The sequence below is a fragment of the Syngnathus typhle genome, linkage group LG1 (genome assembly GCF_033458585.1).
Source record: "Syngnathus typhle isolate RoL2023-S1 ecotype Sweden linkage group LG1, RoL_Styp_1.0, whole genome shotgun sequence".
Lineage (NCBI taxonomy): Eukaryota > Metazoa > Chordata > Actinopteri > Syngnathiformes > Syngnathidae > Syngnathus > Syngnathus typhle.
In genome coordinates this window covers 13,703,893-13,718,287 of record NC_083738.1, presented here as the reverse complement: position 1 = coordinate 13,718,287, position 14,395 = coordinate 13,703,893, and the positions used below count along the sequence as shown (strand labels likewise).

The 14,395-nt window shown below is 44.9% G+C and overlaps 1 protein-coding gene across 1 annotated transcript; it reads left to right on the top strand.

Annotated features, from left to right (window-relative positions):
• Positions 1-2,033: 2,033 nt before the first annotated feature.
• Positions 2,034-14,219, top strand: LOC133157363 (alpha-1A adrenergic receptor-like). Its single transcript, XM_061283851.1, has 2 exons — positions 2,034-3,231; positions 13,352-14,219. The coding sequence occupies exons 1-2, from the start codon at positions 2,316-2,318 to the stop codon at positions 13,903-13,905; spliced, it is 1,470 nt and encodes a 489-aa protein (XP_061139835.1). The 5' UTR covers positions 2,034-2,315; the 3' UTR covers positions 13,906-14,219.
• The last annotated feature ends 176 nt before the right edge of the window (positions 14,220-14,395 follow it).

Sequence of the window (14,395 nt, the reverse complement as noted above, 5' to 3'; positions counted from 1 at the left end):
TATCCATGGAGGATGAAACCAAAAAGGGTCAATGAACAGCATCTGGAAAAGACTCAAACAAATGTTTGCTTTATATCATGGGGAGCCACTTAGCGCTAAAATAAAACTTCACTTACTCAAGTTAGAGAGACAGTCAGTGGTTCAAAAAATATATTCTCATATTCCAAGAAAAAAAAAAGACAAGCTTGAAGCTACTTTTTACAACACTTGAGCACCACGTCTTGTCTGACTTTTAAAGAATATTTTTGCATTATTTTGCCATTTGTTTTATTTTCATGTAAATACACTGTATGCAATCACTAAAAATGAACCAAAGCTGACAAAATTAGGGTCAGTTTCTGAGGGATTCTGTCAGAAAGGATTTAAGGAATCCAATATTGCACAGAAGTTTAATTGCATAAGCTACAACCTTCTGCCAATTGTAAGAGAACCTCCACCCATCTTTACGACACAGATACATTCATGGATAATCAAGCTTCAACAATGTGATCACTTAAAGCCCTAATATTTAAATGCTGTTGTTTAATCCAATCCGTTTATCATTACATTTACTTTACATTTTAACACAACATTGTCTTTACATTTAATTTAAAAGAAATAAAATATGACAGTAAGAGTCTGAGCTCTGGAACAAACTTGCAGTAAAATATTTATTAGCATTTATACAGACTGTAAATGTGTCTGTTTTCAAGTTGTTCTCGTTTAAAAAGATGACGGGTGTCCCACACTCTTCCTATTTTGTATTTGCTTTCAGCTATGATTTGGAAAACTAATGGCCATTAGCAGTGACAGGTAGCTGAAGCTTTGCCGTTGTTATAGGCGTCCTTGCCCATGGCGTTACAATTGATTTTTGAGCAGCCTTTTCCTTTCTTTTCCTTTTTTCTTTTCCTTTATCTCCAACCATTTTCAAGCTTCTGCCTTTTGAAAAATCACAACTGAATATTTTATTGAAAACATCCTAGTGCCTGAAGTCTTAATTTAATTAATGATTATTTCTATGCTTTAGGCTATGCAATGATTTTATTTGCCTTCTTATAATGTAACACCTTGAATTGCCTTGTGTATGACTTATGTTCTGTAATTAAAGTTATATAATACAGTTTTTCAAATTTAACTTTAGTTTCACATCTTACAACACACTGAGTGATTGAAAACAAGATGAAAAAAATGGAAAATATGATAGGGCTTCCACTAATTACAACTACATTCATCATAATGGTGAGTAGTATCTTTAGTCATCATTAGACTTTGGCTCAACTTTCTTGACTACAAAATATCGTAGATTGTGAGGCAGATCATCAGGTGTGCCAATGGAAATGATCCATTCCCATTTTATTGGTCCAGTCAATTCAATTTATCTAGCCCTTAGTAATCACAAACACATCTCAAAGGGCTTCACGTGGCCACAGTTGACAATTATTCTCAACATCCCCTCATCTTAACTCCAAGGACAGCAAGGAAAAACTTACAAAACCCCAACTGGGGAAAAATGAGAAACCTTGAGAAGGATGACCAGGTTGCATCAGATGCAGAGTGGGCAATATTGAACACACAATATAAAATCAATCCAAAGAAAAGTAACGCGGATGTCCATGGTCAAATGAATGAAGAGCTGCAGAATGGTGCTCTCAGTCATCATGACAGCGCCTGCGAGGAGGTGGTCCACCTCAGATCTCGTCCAGTTTAAGTGGTGTGGAATACAGACAGCCATTTTCAGTTTGGGTGTCACCGAGCGTCCCTCCCCAGCCAGGTTCGACAAATAATTTAGATTTATTTACTTTGTTCAGCTACAGGGCGTGTAGTGGCAGTCGGATATGTTTTACTAAATGGTATTCCTTCACAGCACAAGAAAACTGTGTATATAATTTTTGTTGGTGGTGTGCAGTGAGACTTTTTTCATACTGCACTTAATAAAGGGTCAACAAAGTTGATGAATATTAAGTCTTTATTTCCGTGATAGTGTTTATGCAACGGCCCGAAACGGGTATACACACATGGACACAAATTACAATCCTGTTGGAGGACGCGCCCTCCCACAATGGGGGTGCGCAAATCGGGCATGGGGGGGGACTTCACTAAATAGGCTTCAAAGTCTCCTCGAACGCACGGTGTTCTGCAGCATCCTGTGGTGCTATGTTGGGTGAGTGGGTGACATGCTCCCCCCCGGCCCCCGCCGCACTTGTCCACCGAGCAGCAGGACTGCAGCAGAAGAGGAACGACGCTTCACGCGAGCATTTCAACTATGCAAGTTGGGTGAGTTGCAGTGAGCCGCGCCGGACATGTGAAGCCTGCTATGGAGGAGCCGTTCGGTCAAAATGAGCGTGAGCACTGACAATGTCACGACTTTATGGCGAAATGAGAGCTCCGGGGGCAACCACACAGAGCCCGCCGAAGTGGAGCTCAGCCGGGCCATCCCGCTCGGCTTGGTGCTTGGGGCTTTCATCGTGTTCGCCATCGCGGGCAACATCCTCGTCATCCTCTCGGTGGTGTGCAACAGGCACCTGCGCACCCCGACCAACTACTTCATCATCAACTTGGCGATTGCCGACCTGCTGCTGGGCACCACGGTGCTGCCGGTGTCGGCCACCCTGGAGATCCTCGACTGCTGGGTGTTCGGGAGGATCTTTTGTGACATTTGGGCGGCGGTGGACGTGCTGTGTTGCACCGCGTCCATCATGAGCCTGTGCGTCATCTCCATCGACCGCTACATCGGCGTGAGTCACCCGCTACAGTACCCGGGCATCGTGACGGAAAAGCGGGCACTGCTGGCCATGCTCGGGGTGTGGGTGTTGTCCCTGGTCATCTCCATCGGACCCCTGCTCGGCTGGAAGCAGCCGCCTTCGCCGGACGACACCGTGTGCCTCATCACCGAAGAGCCCTTTTACGCGCTGTTCTCCTCCCTCGGCTCCTTCTACATTCCTCTGGTGGTCATTCTGGCCATGTACTGCCGGGTGTATATCGTGGCCAAACGCACCACCAAGAACTTGGAGGCCGGGGTCATGCGCGAAAGGATGAACTCCGGCGAGCTCACCTTGAGGGTCCACAAGGGCTCTCAGGTGCACGACGAGCCGGCAGCTTGCGTCGGCAAGGGCCGCGGACATCAAGCCAGAAGCTCCCTCGCGGTCAAACTGCTCAAGTTCTCTCGGGAGAAGAAGGCGGCCAAAACTCTGGGAGTTGTGGTGGGCATGTTTACACTTTGTTGGCTGCCCTTTTTCCTCGCCCTCCCTATAGGTAAGTTATTGCCGTCAAACTTGCTTGCTTTCTTTTTCTCTGCCGTTTATGCCGAGACTGCAAAAAACATACTATAGCCTTTTTTTCTTTGTCTTGCAGCATCCATTTTCATGTCTTTATGTGTGCCTCATAACTTGAAACTTTTTTTACGTGCGTGTCTAAATTCTTTGACGTGTGCGCGCGGATGTGTGCGTGCGTGAGCGTGTTTTCGTTTCATAATGCGTGCGCGTGTGCGTGGATTTGATGGGATGAGAAAGTTTTTTGGGAGATTGATGAGGGGTTTGGGTGATGTGTGAGAGGTTGGCACAAAAAAACGTTTTGGTGAGCATGGGATTTATTGTTGAGTGTGAGTTGGAGTGAATGTGAGAGGGTTTTAGTAATATACTATTCGTGGGGGTGAGTGGGTTAGGACGAGCATGCAGTCATGGTGTTTTTGAGGTTTCTGTGTGAATGTTTTTTGTCAGAGTGATATGTTCTTTGATCAGTGTGAGCTTTACTTCTGGGCGTGAGAGTTTGTTACAAAGATTTGTGAGGGTGTGAGGGTTTTTGGTGCAAGTGTGAGTTTCTTGCTGAGCGCAATGGTTTATTTTGCTGTGAATGAAAGTTTTATGTGTGGGGATGTTTTTTTTTTTTTTGGTGTGTGAGGTTTGCTTTGGTATATCACCACTGTTTAGTCAATGCACTGCAGTAATTTGAAATTGTTGCAATGAACAATATAATGAATACAGCTAAGAGAGTCCCTTGTCTTATTACGTTCCCACTTAGCAACATTCTTCGTTCACGGGAGTTTGACAAATTTTCACGGTTTACTTAAGTCAACACTTCCAGTACTCCCTGAGCCTTTTAGTAGCGGGAATTCAGAAAATGCGAGGAAATAACTCCGCAGTCAGCCATGTGGACACCCTCTGGTTAAATCAAACAGATACACTTTTGAACAAAGCTCTCAGATGCTGCTGACAAATGGAGTGTCCAGAAATCTATGATCTCTAAAAGGTCTTGTAAAATATTGCACATCATTTTAAGTATGAATATCTGACTATCTGTCCATTCATCCTTCTCAGTCAAATAAAAGTAATGTAAGCTCCATGTTAAAAAATACAACAAATTTATGAAACTTCGTAGAGCTTATAGAACAAATTTCACAAAGCTTCCCAACTGATCAACATGCCCACTGACTATAACACAATTTCTTTTTTTAAATGTCCAAATGGGCTTTCCAGTTGGTGTAATTTTTGAAGAAATGCATTTTACACACTTTTGTTTGACTGTTTGGAACACACAAATGTATTTCCATTACTAGTGAATATTGTTCTTCACTAAATTAAAATTCAACTAACATCAAACTTACGCATTGTCCCATAATAAACTTGGTTTTAACACATTTCATTGTTTGAGATCATTTGAGCAAGAATATGTAAGACTATGAAATGGTAAATGATTCTGAAAAAAAAAAAATACTGTATACTGACAACACTTGGAACTTTAGTGGCTCGGGAATCAAACAACTCAGAAATGCAACTAGAATTATAAGTTAGCAATTTAGAACATTTTATATATAAATAAATATCATCCATCCATCCATCCATCTTCTTCCGCTTATCCGGGGTCGGGTCGCGGGGGCAGCAGCTTCAGGAGGGACTCCCAGACTTCCCTCTCCCCAGCCACTTCGTCTAGCTCATCCCGGGGGATCCCAAGGCGTTCCCAGGCCAGCTGAGAGACATAGTCTCTCCAGCGCGTCCTGGGTCGTCCCCGGGGTCTCCTACCGGTGGGACATGCCCGGAACACCTCCCCAGGGAGGCGTCCAGGAGGCATCCTGATGAGATGCCCGAGCCACCTCATCTGGCTCCTCTCAACGTGGAGGAGCAGCGACTCTACTCCGAGTCTCTCCCGGATGACCGAACTTCTCACCCTATCTCTAAGGGAGAGCCCGGACATCCTGCGGAGAAAACTCATTTCGGCCGCTTGTATCCGGGATCTCGTTCTTTCGGTCACGACCCATAGCTCGTGACCATAGGTGAGGGTAGGAGCGTAAATCGACCGGTAAATTGAGAGCTTTGCCTTTTGGCTCAGCTCTCTCTTTACCACGACGGACCGGTACAAAGTCCGCATTACTGCCGACGCTGCACCGATCCGCCTGTCGATCTCGCGCTCCATCCTCCCCTCACTCGTGAACAAGACCCCAAGATACTTAAACTCCTCCACTTGGGGCAGGATCTCATCCCCGACCTGGAGAGGGCATTCCACCCTTTTCCGATCGAGGACCATGGACTCGGATTTGGAGGTGCTGACCCTCATCCCGACCGCTTCACACTCGGCTGCGAACCGCTCCAGTGAGAGCTGGAGATCACGGCCTGAAGAAGCCAACAGCACCACGTCGTCTGCAAAAAGCAGAGACGCGATGCTGAGGTCCCCAAACCGGACACCCTCAACGCCTCGGCTGCGCCTAGAAATTCTGTCCATAAAAACTATGAACAGAATCGGTGACAAAGGGCAGCCTTGGCGGAGTCCAACCCTCACTGAGAACGAATCCGACTTACTGCCGGAAATGCGGACCAAACTCTGGCATCGGTGATACAGGGACCGAACCGCCCTTATCAGTTGGCTCGGTACCCCGTACTCCCGAAGCACCCCCCAGAGAACCTCCCGAGGGACACGGTCGAACGCCTTCTCCAAGTCCACAAAACACATGTGGACTGGTTGGGCGAACTCCCATGCACCCTCGAGGATCCTGCTGAGGGTGAAGAGCTGGTCCACTGTTCCACGGCCAGGACGAAAGCCACACTGTTCCTCCTGAATCCGAGGTTCGACCTCCCGACGGACCCTCCTCTCCAGCACCCCTGAATAGACCTTCCCAGGGAGGCTGAGGAGTGTAATTCCCCTGTAATTGGAACACACCCTCCGGTCCCCCTTCTTAAAGAGGGGAACCACCACCCCAGTCTGCCAATCCAGAGGCACTGTCCCCGATGTCCACGCGATGCTGTAGAGACGTGTCAGCCATGACAGCCCCACAACATCCAGAGCCCTTAAGAAATCCGGGCGGATCTCATCCACCCCCGGGGCCTTGCCACCGAGGAGTTTTTTAACTACCTCAGTGACTTCAACCCCAGAGATTGGAGAGTCCGCCTCAGAGTCCCCAGGCCCTGCCTCCACAATGGAAGGCGTGTCGGTGGAATTGAGGAGGTTTTCGAAGTATTCTCCCCACCGACACACGACGTCCCTAGTCGAGGTCAGCAGCACGCCATCTCCACTGTAAACAGTGTTGACGTTGCACTGCTTCCCCCTCCTGAGACGCCGGATGGTGGACCAGAATTTCCTCGAAGCCGTCCGGAAGTCATTCTCCATGGCCTCGCCAAACACCTCCCACGCCCGGGTTTTTGCCTCAGCAACCGCCGAAGCCGCGTTCCGCTTGGCCATCCGGTACCTGTCAGCTGCCTCGGGAGTCCCGCAGGCCAAAACGGCCCGATAGGACTCCTTCTTCAGCTTGACGGCATCCCTTACCGCCGGTGTCCACCAGCGGGTTCGGGGATTGCCGCCACGACAGGCACCAATGACCTTACGGCCGCAGCTCCGGTCGGCCGCCTCAACAATGGAGGCGCGGAACAAGGTCCACTCGGACTCAATGTCCCCCGCCTCCCCCGGGACCTGGGAAAAGTTCTGCCGGAGGTGGGAGTTGAAGCTCTTCCTGACAGGGGATTCCGCCAGACGTTCCCAGCAGACCCTCACAGAACGTTTGGGTCTGCCAGGTCGGACCGGCATCTTCCCCCACCATCGGAGCCAACCCACCACCAGGTGGTGATCAGTTGACAGCTCCGCCCCTCTCTTCGCCCGAGTGTCCAAAACATGCGGCCGCAAATCCGATGACACGACTACAAAGTCGATCATCGAACTGCGGCCTAGGGTGTCCTGGTGCCAAGTGCACACATGGACACCCTTATGTTTGAACATGGTGTTCATTATAGAAAATCCGTGTCGAGCACAGAAGTCCAACAATAGAACACCGCTCGGGTTCAGATCGGGGGGGCCGTTCCTCCCAATCACGCCCTTCCAGGTCTCACTGTCATTGCCCACGTGAGCATTGAAGTCACCCAGTAGAACGATGGAGTCCCCAGAAGGAGCGCTCTCCAGCACCTCCTCCAGGGACTCCAAAAAGGGTGGGTACTCTGAACTGCCGTTTGGTGCATAGACACAAACAACAGTCAGGACCCGTCCCCCCACCCGAAGGCGGAGGGAGGCTACCCTCTCGTTCACCGGGGTGAACCCCAATGTGCAGGCGCCCAGCCGGGGGGCAATAAGTATACCCACACCTGCTCGACGCCTCTCACCGTGGGCAACTCCAGAGTGGAAGAGAGTCCAGCCCCTCTCGAGAGGGCTTGAACCGGAACCCAAACTGTGCGTGGAGGCAAGTCCGACTATATCTAGTCGGAACTTTTCTGCCTCGCACACCAGCTCGGGCTCCTTTCCAGCCAGAGAGGTGACATTCCATGTCCCAAGAGCCAGCTTCTGCAGCCGGGGATCAGACCGCCAAGGTCCCTGCCTTTGGCCGCCGCCCAGCTCACACTGCACCCGACCCCTTTGGCCCCTCCCACAGGTGGTGAGCCCATGGGAAGGGGGACCCACATCTCCTTTTCGGGCTTTGCCCGACCGGGCCCCATGGGCGGAGGCCCGGCCACCAGACGCTCGCCTTCGAGCCCCGCCTCCAAAATAAATATCATGTTATTTTGAAACTTTCTAATTTCACATCCCAAAACCTGAGATTTCCCAATAAACTTTATATTTACTATTATTAAGCTTAACCGACTTTATTTGGCTAGAAATATACATTAGACAAGTTCCCACACTGCAACCAGGCAAACAGTAAATTATGAGAGCACTGATATGGTGGACATAGGACATTTAAAGCCAATGTCAGCTCATATGCACCTTCACAGTTTATTTCAATTCAATTATTTCAATTGATATTTCACTTCGACCAAGTGGACATGTTAAGATCGACAACCTCCTAATATAACGTAAACTATGAGAGTTTTAATGCACTGGCTTGAGCAAATGTTTGGTTACTTGTAACGAGAACACCAAACGCCCTTCGTTCTGAGATTGACATATGCCTGCTTTGAGAGTAAGTACGTGCACAAGTAAGACATTTACAAAATTTCTTAACGCGTCATCTTATAGCTTATTGCCACTTGTGTCAGTTCTAGCTATATTCACCCATTCAACAAGTACAAGTCGATGTAAATGTTTGCCAGGAGATGAATCGTGCACTCCACAAAATCAGAGTAAAAAGCATTCCAAGGCTGAAGCTTATGTAAGATCAGGTCATGACCTAATGTCGCAGTGTATTATATTGGTAAATGTGCAAACCACATCAGTGTCTGTGGACAGTGTGTCTTCCTCAAGTTTGAGAAAACAGTATCCCACAGCAGGGATTGCTTCGCCGTTATTCACTGTCAGAAGTAAAAAGCAAGAAACAATTACTCGAGTTGTTATTTAAAGAGGGAAGAGACTTCGCGGAGCACACAGTAGTGGGTGCTCTTTGTGTAACAAGCTGACAGACCAACTGCCAAATAACGTCTGAGGGCATTTCTGGCCACCATCTCTGGGGGAGCATACTGATTCAGTGTGATGGGACATCACACGACCTGACTTCCTGACCACTTTTAACTTGCATGAAATTGAGCTTTACAAAAAAAAAAAAAAAGAAATGCAGCTCATTCAGCTGTTGTGATGTTAGTGATACAGAAATGTTCCATTTCAATTAAAACTAGAAAGAAAAATGGCTCAAATGTGTATAGCGTAATTTTTGGACTATAAATCGCACCAGCCATAAAATGCCCAAAATAGTGACTTATAGTCCGAAAATTATGGTACTATATCCACAAGGTAGGTATGTAGGTAGATAGATTTAATGTACTGCAGACAACTCAGTTTCCTTTTTCTATTTGACTTACCTGTTAATATAAATCTTGAACTTTTAGACACTAGAAGTTAAAAGTAGCCCATTATCAGATTTTGAATCAGTGCAATTTTTTTTACACCTACTATAAGCTGTGGCAAAATTTGTTCTGCAAATGTTAATATCTAAAAAAAAAAAAATTTAAGGGAGTGCTATTCAAGGCAGGTTTCCTGAAACTAGATACACCCATTTAGCCTCAAATTTTGTAATGAATACTCACAAAGCAGTCATTCGTCACGGAATGAGTGGAGCTGGGCGACCAAATGCAGCTTGACCAGGGTTTAATGAGGGAAAAGGTAGTTGGAAGGGAGGATCAGGGGAACAAACCAACAGAACCGGCAAACTAACATAACAGAAGCAGAGAAACAGGGGTAACCGACAGACCAAATTGCAGAGAAACTAACCAAACAGAAAGACGAGGCAAAACGACGAGAAACAAGACGACAGCCGAGACTACAGACAAGAACAATCCAAAAGGGGCGTGAGAGGCAGACAGGACTTAAATACACGACAGGTAAAGAGAGGTAGGTGAGAATGATCACACCAATCATGGGCACACAGGAGGGGAGGGGCGACGCCAACAGAAACCATGGCAAACATATACACATAATAACATAAGTGTGAAGGCCTTTCACACTAATAAAACGATGACATCATTGCTGTAACAAAGGCAATTAATGCTACAAAATGAGAACACGTGAAAATCTAGAAAAGCTGACTTTGTTCTAATTCACAAGAATTCAACCACATATGACTCTCATCAAAATTCATAAAATTTACATCAAACACTGCATGGCGCAATAATCCGCGCGTTATCACTGGAAGACAAATGCATAAACAGTTCAGTTAAGTCTGCCCCAACTGGAAAAAAAACTCTGCTAACAAATTGTTTTGAACATGCTACACAAGAAGCATATTTCTTTATTTTCTTTCAATGAGCTGTGTCATACTCATTAGTGGTAGAGGAATCATTAGTCCTCAGGGGATACATGTGTTACTTCACGGCACATTATGCCCGCAAGCTCTTTAACACCCCAAACAGGCACTAATGTCCTGTGAAAGGCTTGCATTCAATGGTGCAAGCAGCGCGCTTCCGAATGTGACAGAAACAGTTGAACGTGTGAATCAATTTTATCTGTGCGAAAGCATTTTTAGAAGAAATATTATTTGCATGTGTGTTCGTGCGTTGCTGTGTGCACCAAGGATTATCAGAAGTGTGTATAAGAGCAAAGCGAAAAGCTGTGTTACAAAGCAGTGGAGAGTAAAATTGGCCACGGGTCATGGGGCTGCACGCTTGATAAAACAGGTTAAAACCAATTTTCCATAAATGTCATCATGTTGATGTTTTTGGAGAGCAGCCTAGAAGAGCAAATCAAGTTCTGTCCCTTTAGATTAGGATGGATTATTTGTAATTAGGGCATGCTTATGAAACAGCTTCCAAATTCAGTACAAGCAGCTTTGGATGTACAGTGCCCATTAAAACTATTCATCCTTCTTTAAACTTTTTCAAATTTCTTCTCTTACAGCTGTATGCTTTTTGTGCCCTTATTTATTATTTAATCAATGTTGGTATATGGCTTTGCCACATCAAAATATAGGAAAAGTAAAGTGCACTGTATAATGGCCATTCTCACTGGGTCAACCAGTTCTGTCATGATGTATTGTGAAAAGAAAAAATATAGATCAATTGTGCTACAAGAAGACTAACTAGACTCAAGATGACGCGTCCTAATGTTCGTTCCAGCTGTTAAGAAAGTTCTTTCCAGAAAATCGTTCAAACTTTACGCTTGCTGGAACGCCGTCTGGAGGCTCGCTAAGGTTTAAGGGGGTATCGCCGTGTAAGAAGGCTGAGTTTGTATTCGTTATGGTAGTGGATAGGTAGCTATTTGAAGGTCTGAAGAATAATTGTTTTGTTGTTTTTTTAAACGACATTTCATTGACCCTCAAGCTATCTCGAATACCCCGAGTCTGAATTTGAGACTCACTCCATTTGGAAGAGTGGGCATCACAATAATGACATCAGTGAAATCTGATGGGGCACAAGAGCCAACACAGTGCAATACTCCTAAAGTTGAGCAATTTGTAAAGTCACAAACTTTAAATCCGTCAAAGGAATAACCCATCGGCCCTATTTCCATGCACAGCGCAAGTCGGGTGCAAAGTCTAATCGAACTGTGTTGCATGAGTGGATTTGGCTTTTTTTATATATTTTCCTAGACTTTGCACATGGAGAATTTATTTGTCTGTTTTGTTCATTTGTCTGTTTGCTCGATCATTTGTTGATTTCCAAAAGATGGACAAGCATCAACAAGAAGAACTATAAGCGAGAGCAACTTTACACAAAGGAATTCATGTTGCGTAAGCTGACATAAGTGATAACTGGCACCACCATAAACATAGTAATAATATTTGCTATTGCACAATAACATTACAGTAAATGCTTGACTCGAGAGAGGTGCACCAAAGAGCTTTATACAAAAAAATTAACAACAAACACTTTATGTGTAGGCCCCAATTAATTTGACTTAGGTTCAAATAATCACTGCATTAGCAACTCCTCTACTGAGGTCAAGCATTCATTTAATTTGATAGTAAAATTGCAATGCAATTACCCAGACAGTTATTTTATGAAGACTGTAACAGCTTAAATGAAAGAACTCATTACATTTGGGGCCTGAGCCAGACATTTTCATTCACGACACAGTAAATCCAACAAACATTTTGGCAGAGGTCTGCATTTACTCATCGTAAATGTAGAGCACTATGAAGCCAGAACACAGTTGCTTTGGTACATTTCTCAGATAAAATTTGACATTTGCAGAACAGCAGGTGTTTCTCAAAACAATTTGTACAAATGGAAAAAATATCATGGGTACCCTGCAAAACCCATTTTTGTTCTCAAAATCCTTACAAATCCTTCTCAAAAATAAATAAACATGTCAGTGCTATCAGAGTGAGAAGTCATTGTGTTTGGATAACTGAGTCAAAATGCTTAGTCATGTCCTCATCATAGTATCCTCTGGATGTATGTTGTGGTCCAAATTAGGTTTTGATGACAAAGCTGTGATTGTTTTATTTGTACTTTGCCTTTACAGTTAGCAACAGACCACTTTTGTCAAAATGGATGAGCTCCTCAGCTCAAATCAAATTGTTGTTGTTTAAAATACTACAGGATGGAGCATAATACAGCAAATGAGTGAGTTTTTCAGCAAATAACTGAGGCTAGGTTACCCCCAAAAAAATATCCAAGAATAGCCAAATTCTTGAATGCCAAATCTTGACTATGCGGTGGTTCACTGAACTGTATATTTGCACCTTCTGCTATCTAGTGGAAGAGCATTGTTCTGCATGCTTTACATGTGGTAAATAAATTTTCAGGCCAATTAAGGAAACATTTCCTGTGGCCTTCCTGTTTCTCATGTCACATTGTTGTTCTGATTCAGTGCTCTAGTGTTTGGTCCAAACAAGACTCCGGATGTAATCTGTGTAATGTTAACTATGTACTGTCTCTGTGTCAATGCTGCCATCTATGGGCTAGTAGGAAAAAAAGTTACATCAGCTTGACTTGGACACAGGCCCCAATTGCTCAAGACAGAATTTATGCAATGGAAGCTAGTTGTAAAACATTTAGAATGTCTCCGTCAGGTGAGATACTCTCAGTAAAGCATTGCCAGCAGATGGAAATGAACACTTTAAATAAGGACAGATTTCTGAGGAAGATTAAATTATGGACAACGAGGCCATGGCATTAAAATGCAATGGGCCACACATGCACTCTAATAGGATGCAGCCCATGAGATTATACACTGTGTGCAGGTCCAGCAATATTTGGACTTGTAACATTTTTCTCTTTTTTTTTTCTTGACACGCCACAGAGTTAGTTTTAATTTGACTTTAACTTAAGACATTCCAGAAAAAGGATATAATGTTCAAAGTATTATCCCCTTTTTTTTCCATACTAAACTAAATGTCGCAAACTAGCAAGCAAAAAGGTCACATAAAATACACAGGTCAGTTTTTTTACACTGTTTTCCATTGGAAGAACTTTTCATTGTTCTGTCTGTACATCGCTCACATTGATGTACGTTACAAAGATAGCGTGAGTTACGGCACATGCTGTGGCATCTGTATGAAATGACATCTTTTGCTCTGTGTTTTATTGCGCAGGCTCTTTCAATGTGAACCTGCGCCCACCTGACGTCCTCTTCAAGGTGATCTTCTGGTTGGGCTACTTCAACAGCTGCCTAAATCCCATCATCTACCCTTGCTATAGCCGTGAGTTCAAAGTGGCCTTCATTCGCATCCTGCGGTGCCAGTGTCATCAGCGCAAACGTCCCAGGTGGACTTCATATAATTACCGTTCCTCAACATTCAGCTCCTCCGGACATTCACGCAAAGGCTCCAATGATCAACCCCCCGGCTGCTTGAACGGCAGTCAGCGTACTTTGCCGTCCTCGGCCAGCCCGAGCCCCAGCTACCTCAGCAAGGGTCTACCATCGTGTCCCGAGGGCGAGGCATTGTACACCTGGACTCCAACTCCCTCTCCCAACATACTGCCTGGCAGCAACACAGATCGCCAGCAAGGTTGTCTCATCACAGCTGTTAAGGGAGGAGAAGTCGGGGAAGAGCCGACTATTGGAGTTTTTTCTTTCTCCTTTGGTAAGGACAAAGATAAGGGAGGAGTTGCAAAAGATCGTACGGTGCCATCTTACGATGTGTGACTGCATCCACTATAGATGATGTTTATTTATCTGTCTTTGAAAGGGAATGGTTCTCTCTGGCCTACACAAAATGTTCTAGCGCCTGCGATTTGTTTACTCTATAATTGGGGAGTATTGACACAATCAAGGACACGAGACAAGAGAGGAGGCTCGAGAAAATTAAAAAATAATCGGTTACAAGTTCCACTTCTTATTTGTAAAGCATGAATGTGACTTGACCGATGTACAGTAAAATGTGGAGAAATGTATTCATTTCAGGCTTTTGATTTGTTCATGTAATGTTGTGGAGTTAAAATATAACATGGTTTGTGCAATTGTGTACCTCATTCAAACAATTGATGTAAGAAACACGATATAACTCTGCAAACGACAACCACATAAATACTATTACAGGCTGTCACTGTATGTCATAGATATGACCCTCGGTATATACAACACACCCCTTATGAGTTGCGTGTCCATGGCAACACTAAGCTAGGAGGGGAAAGAC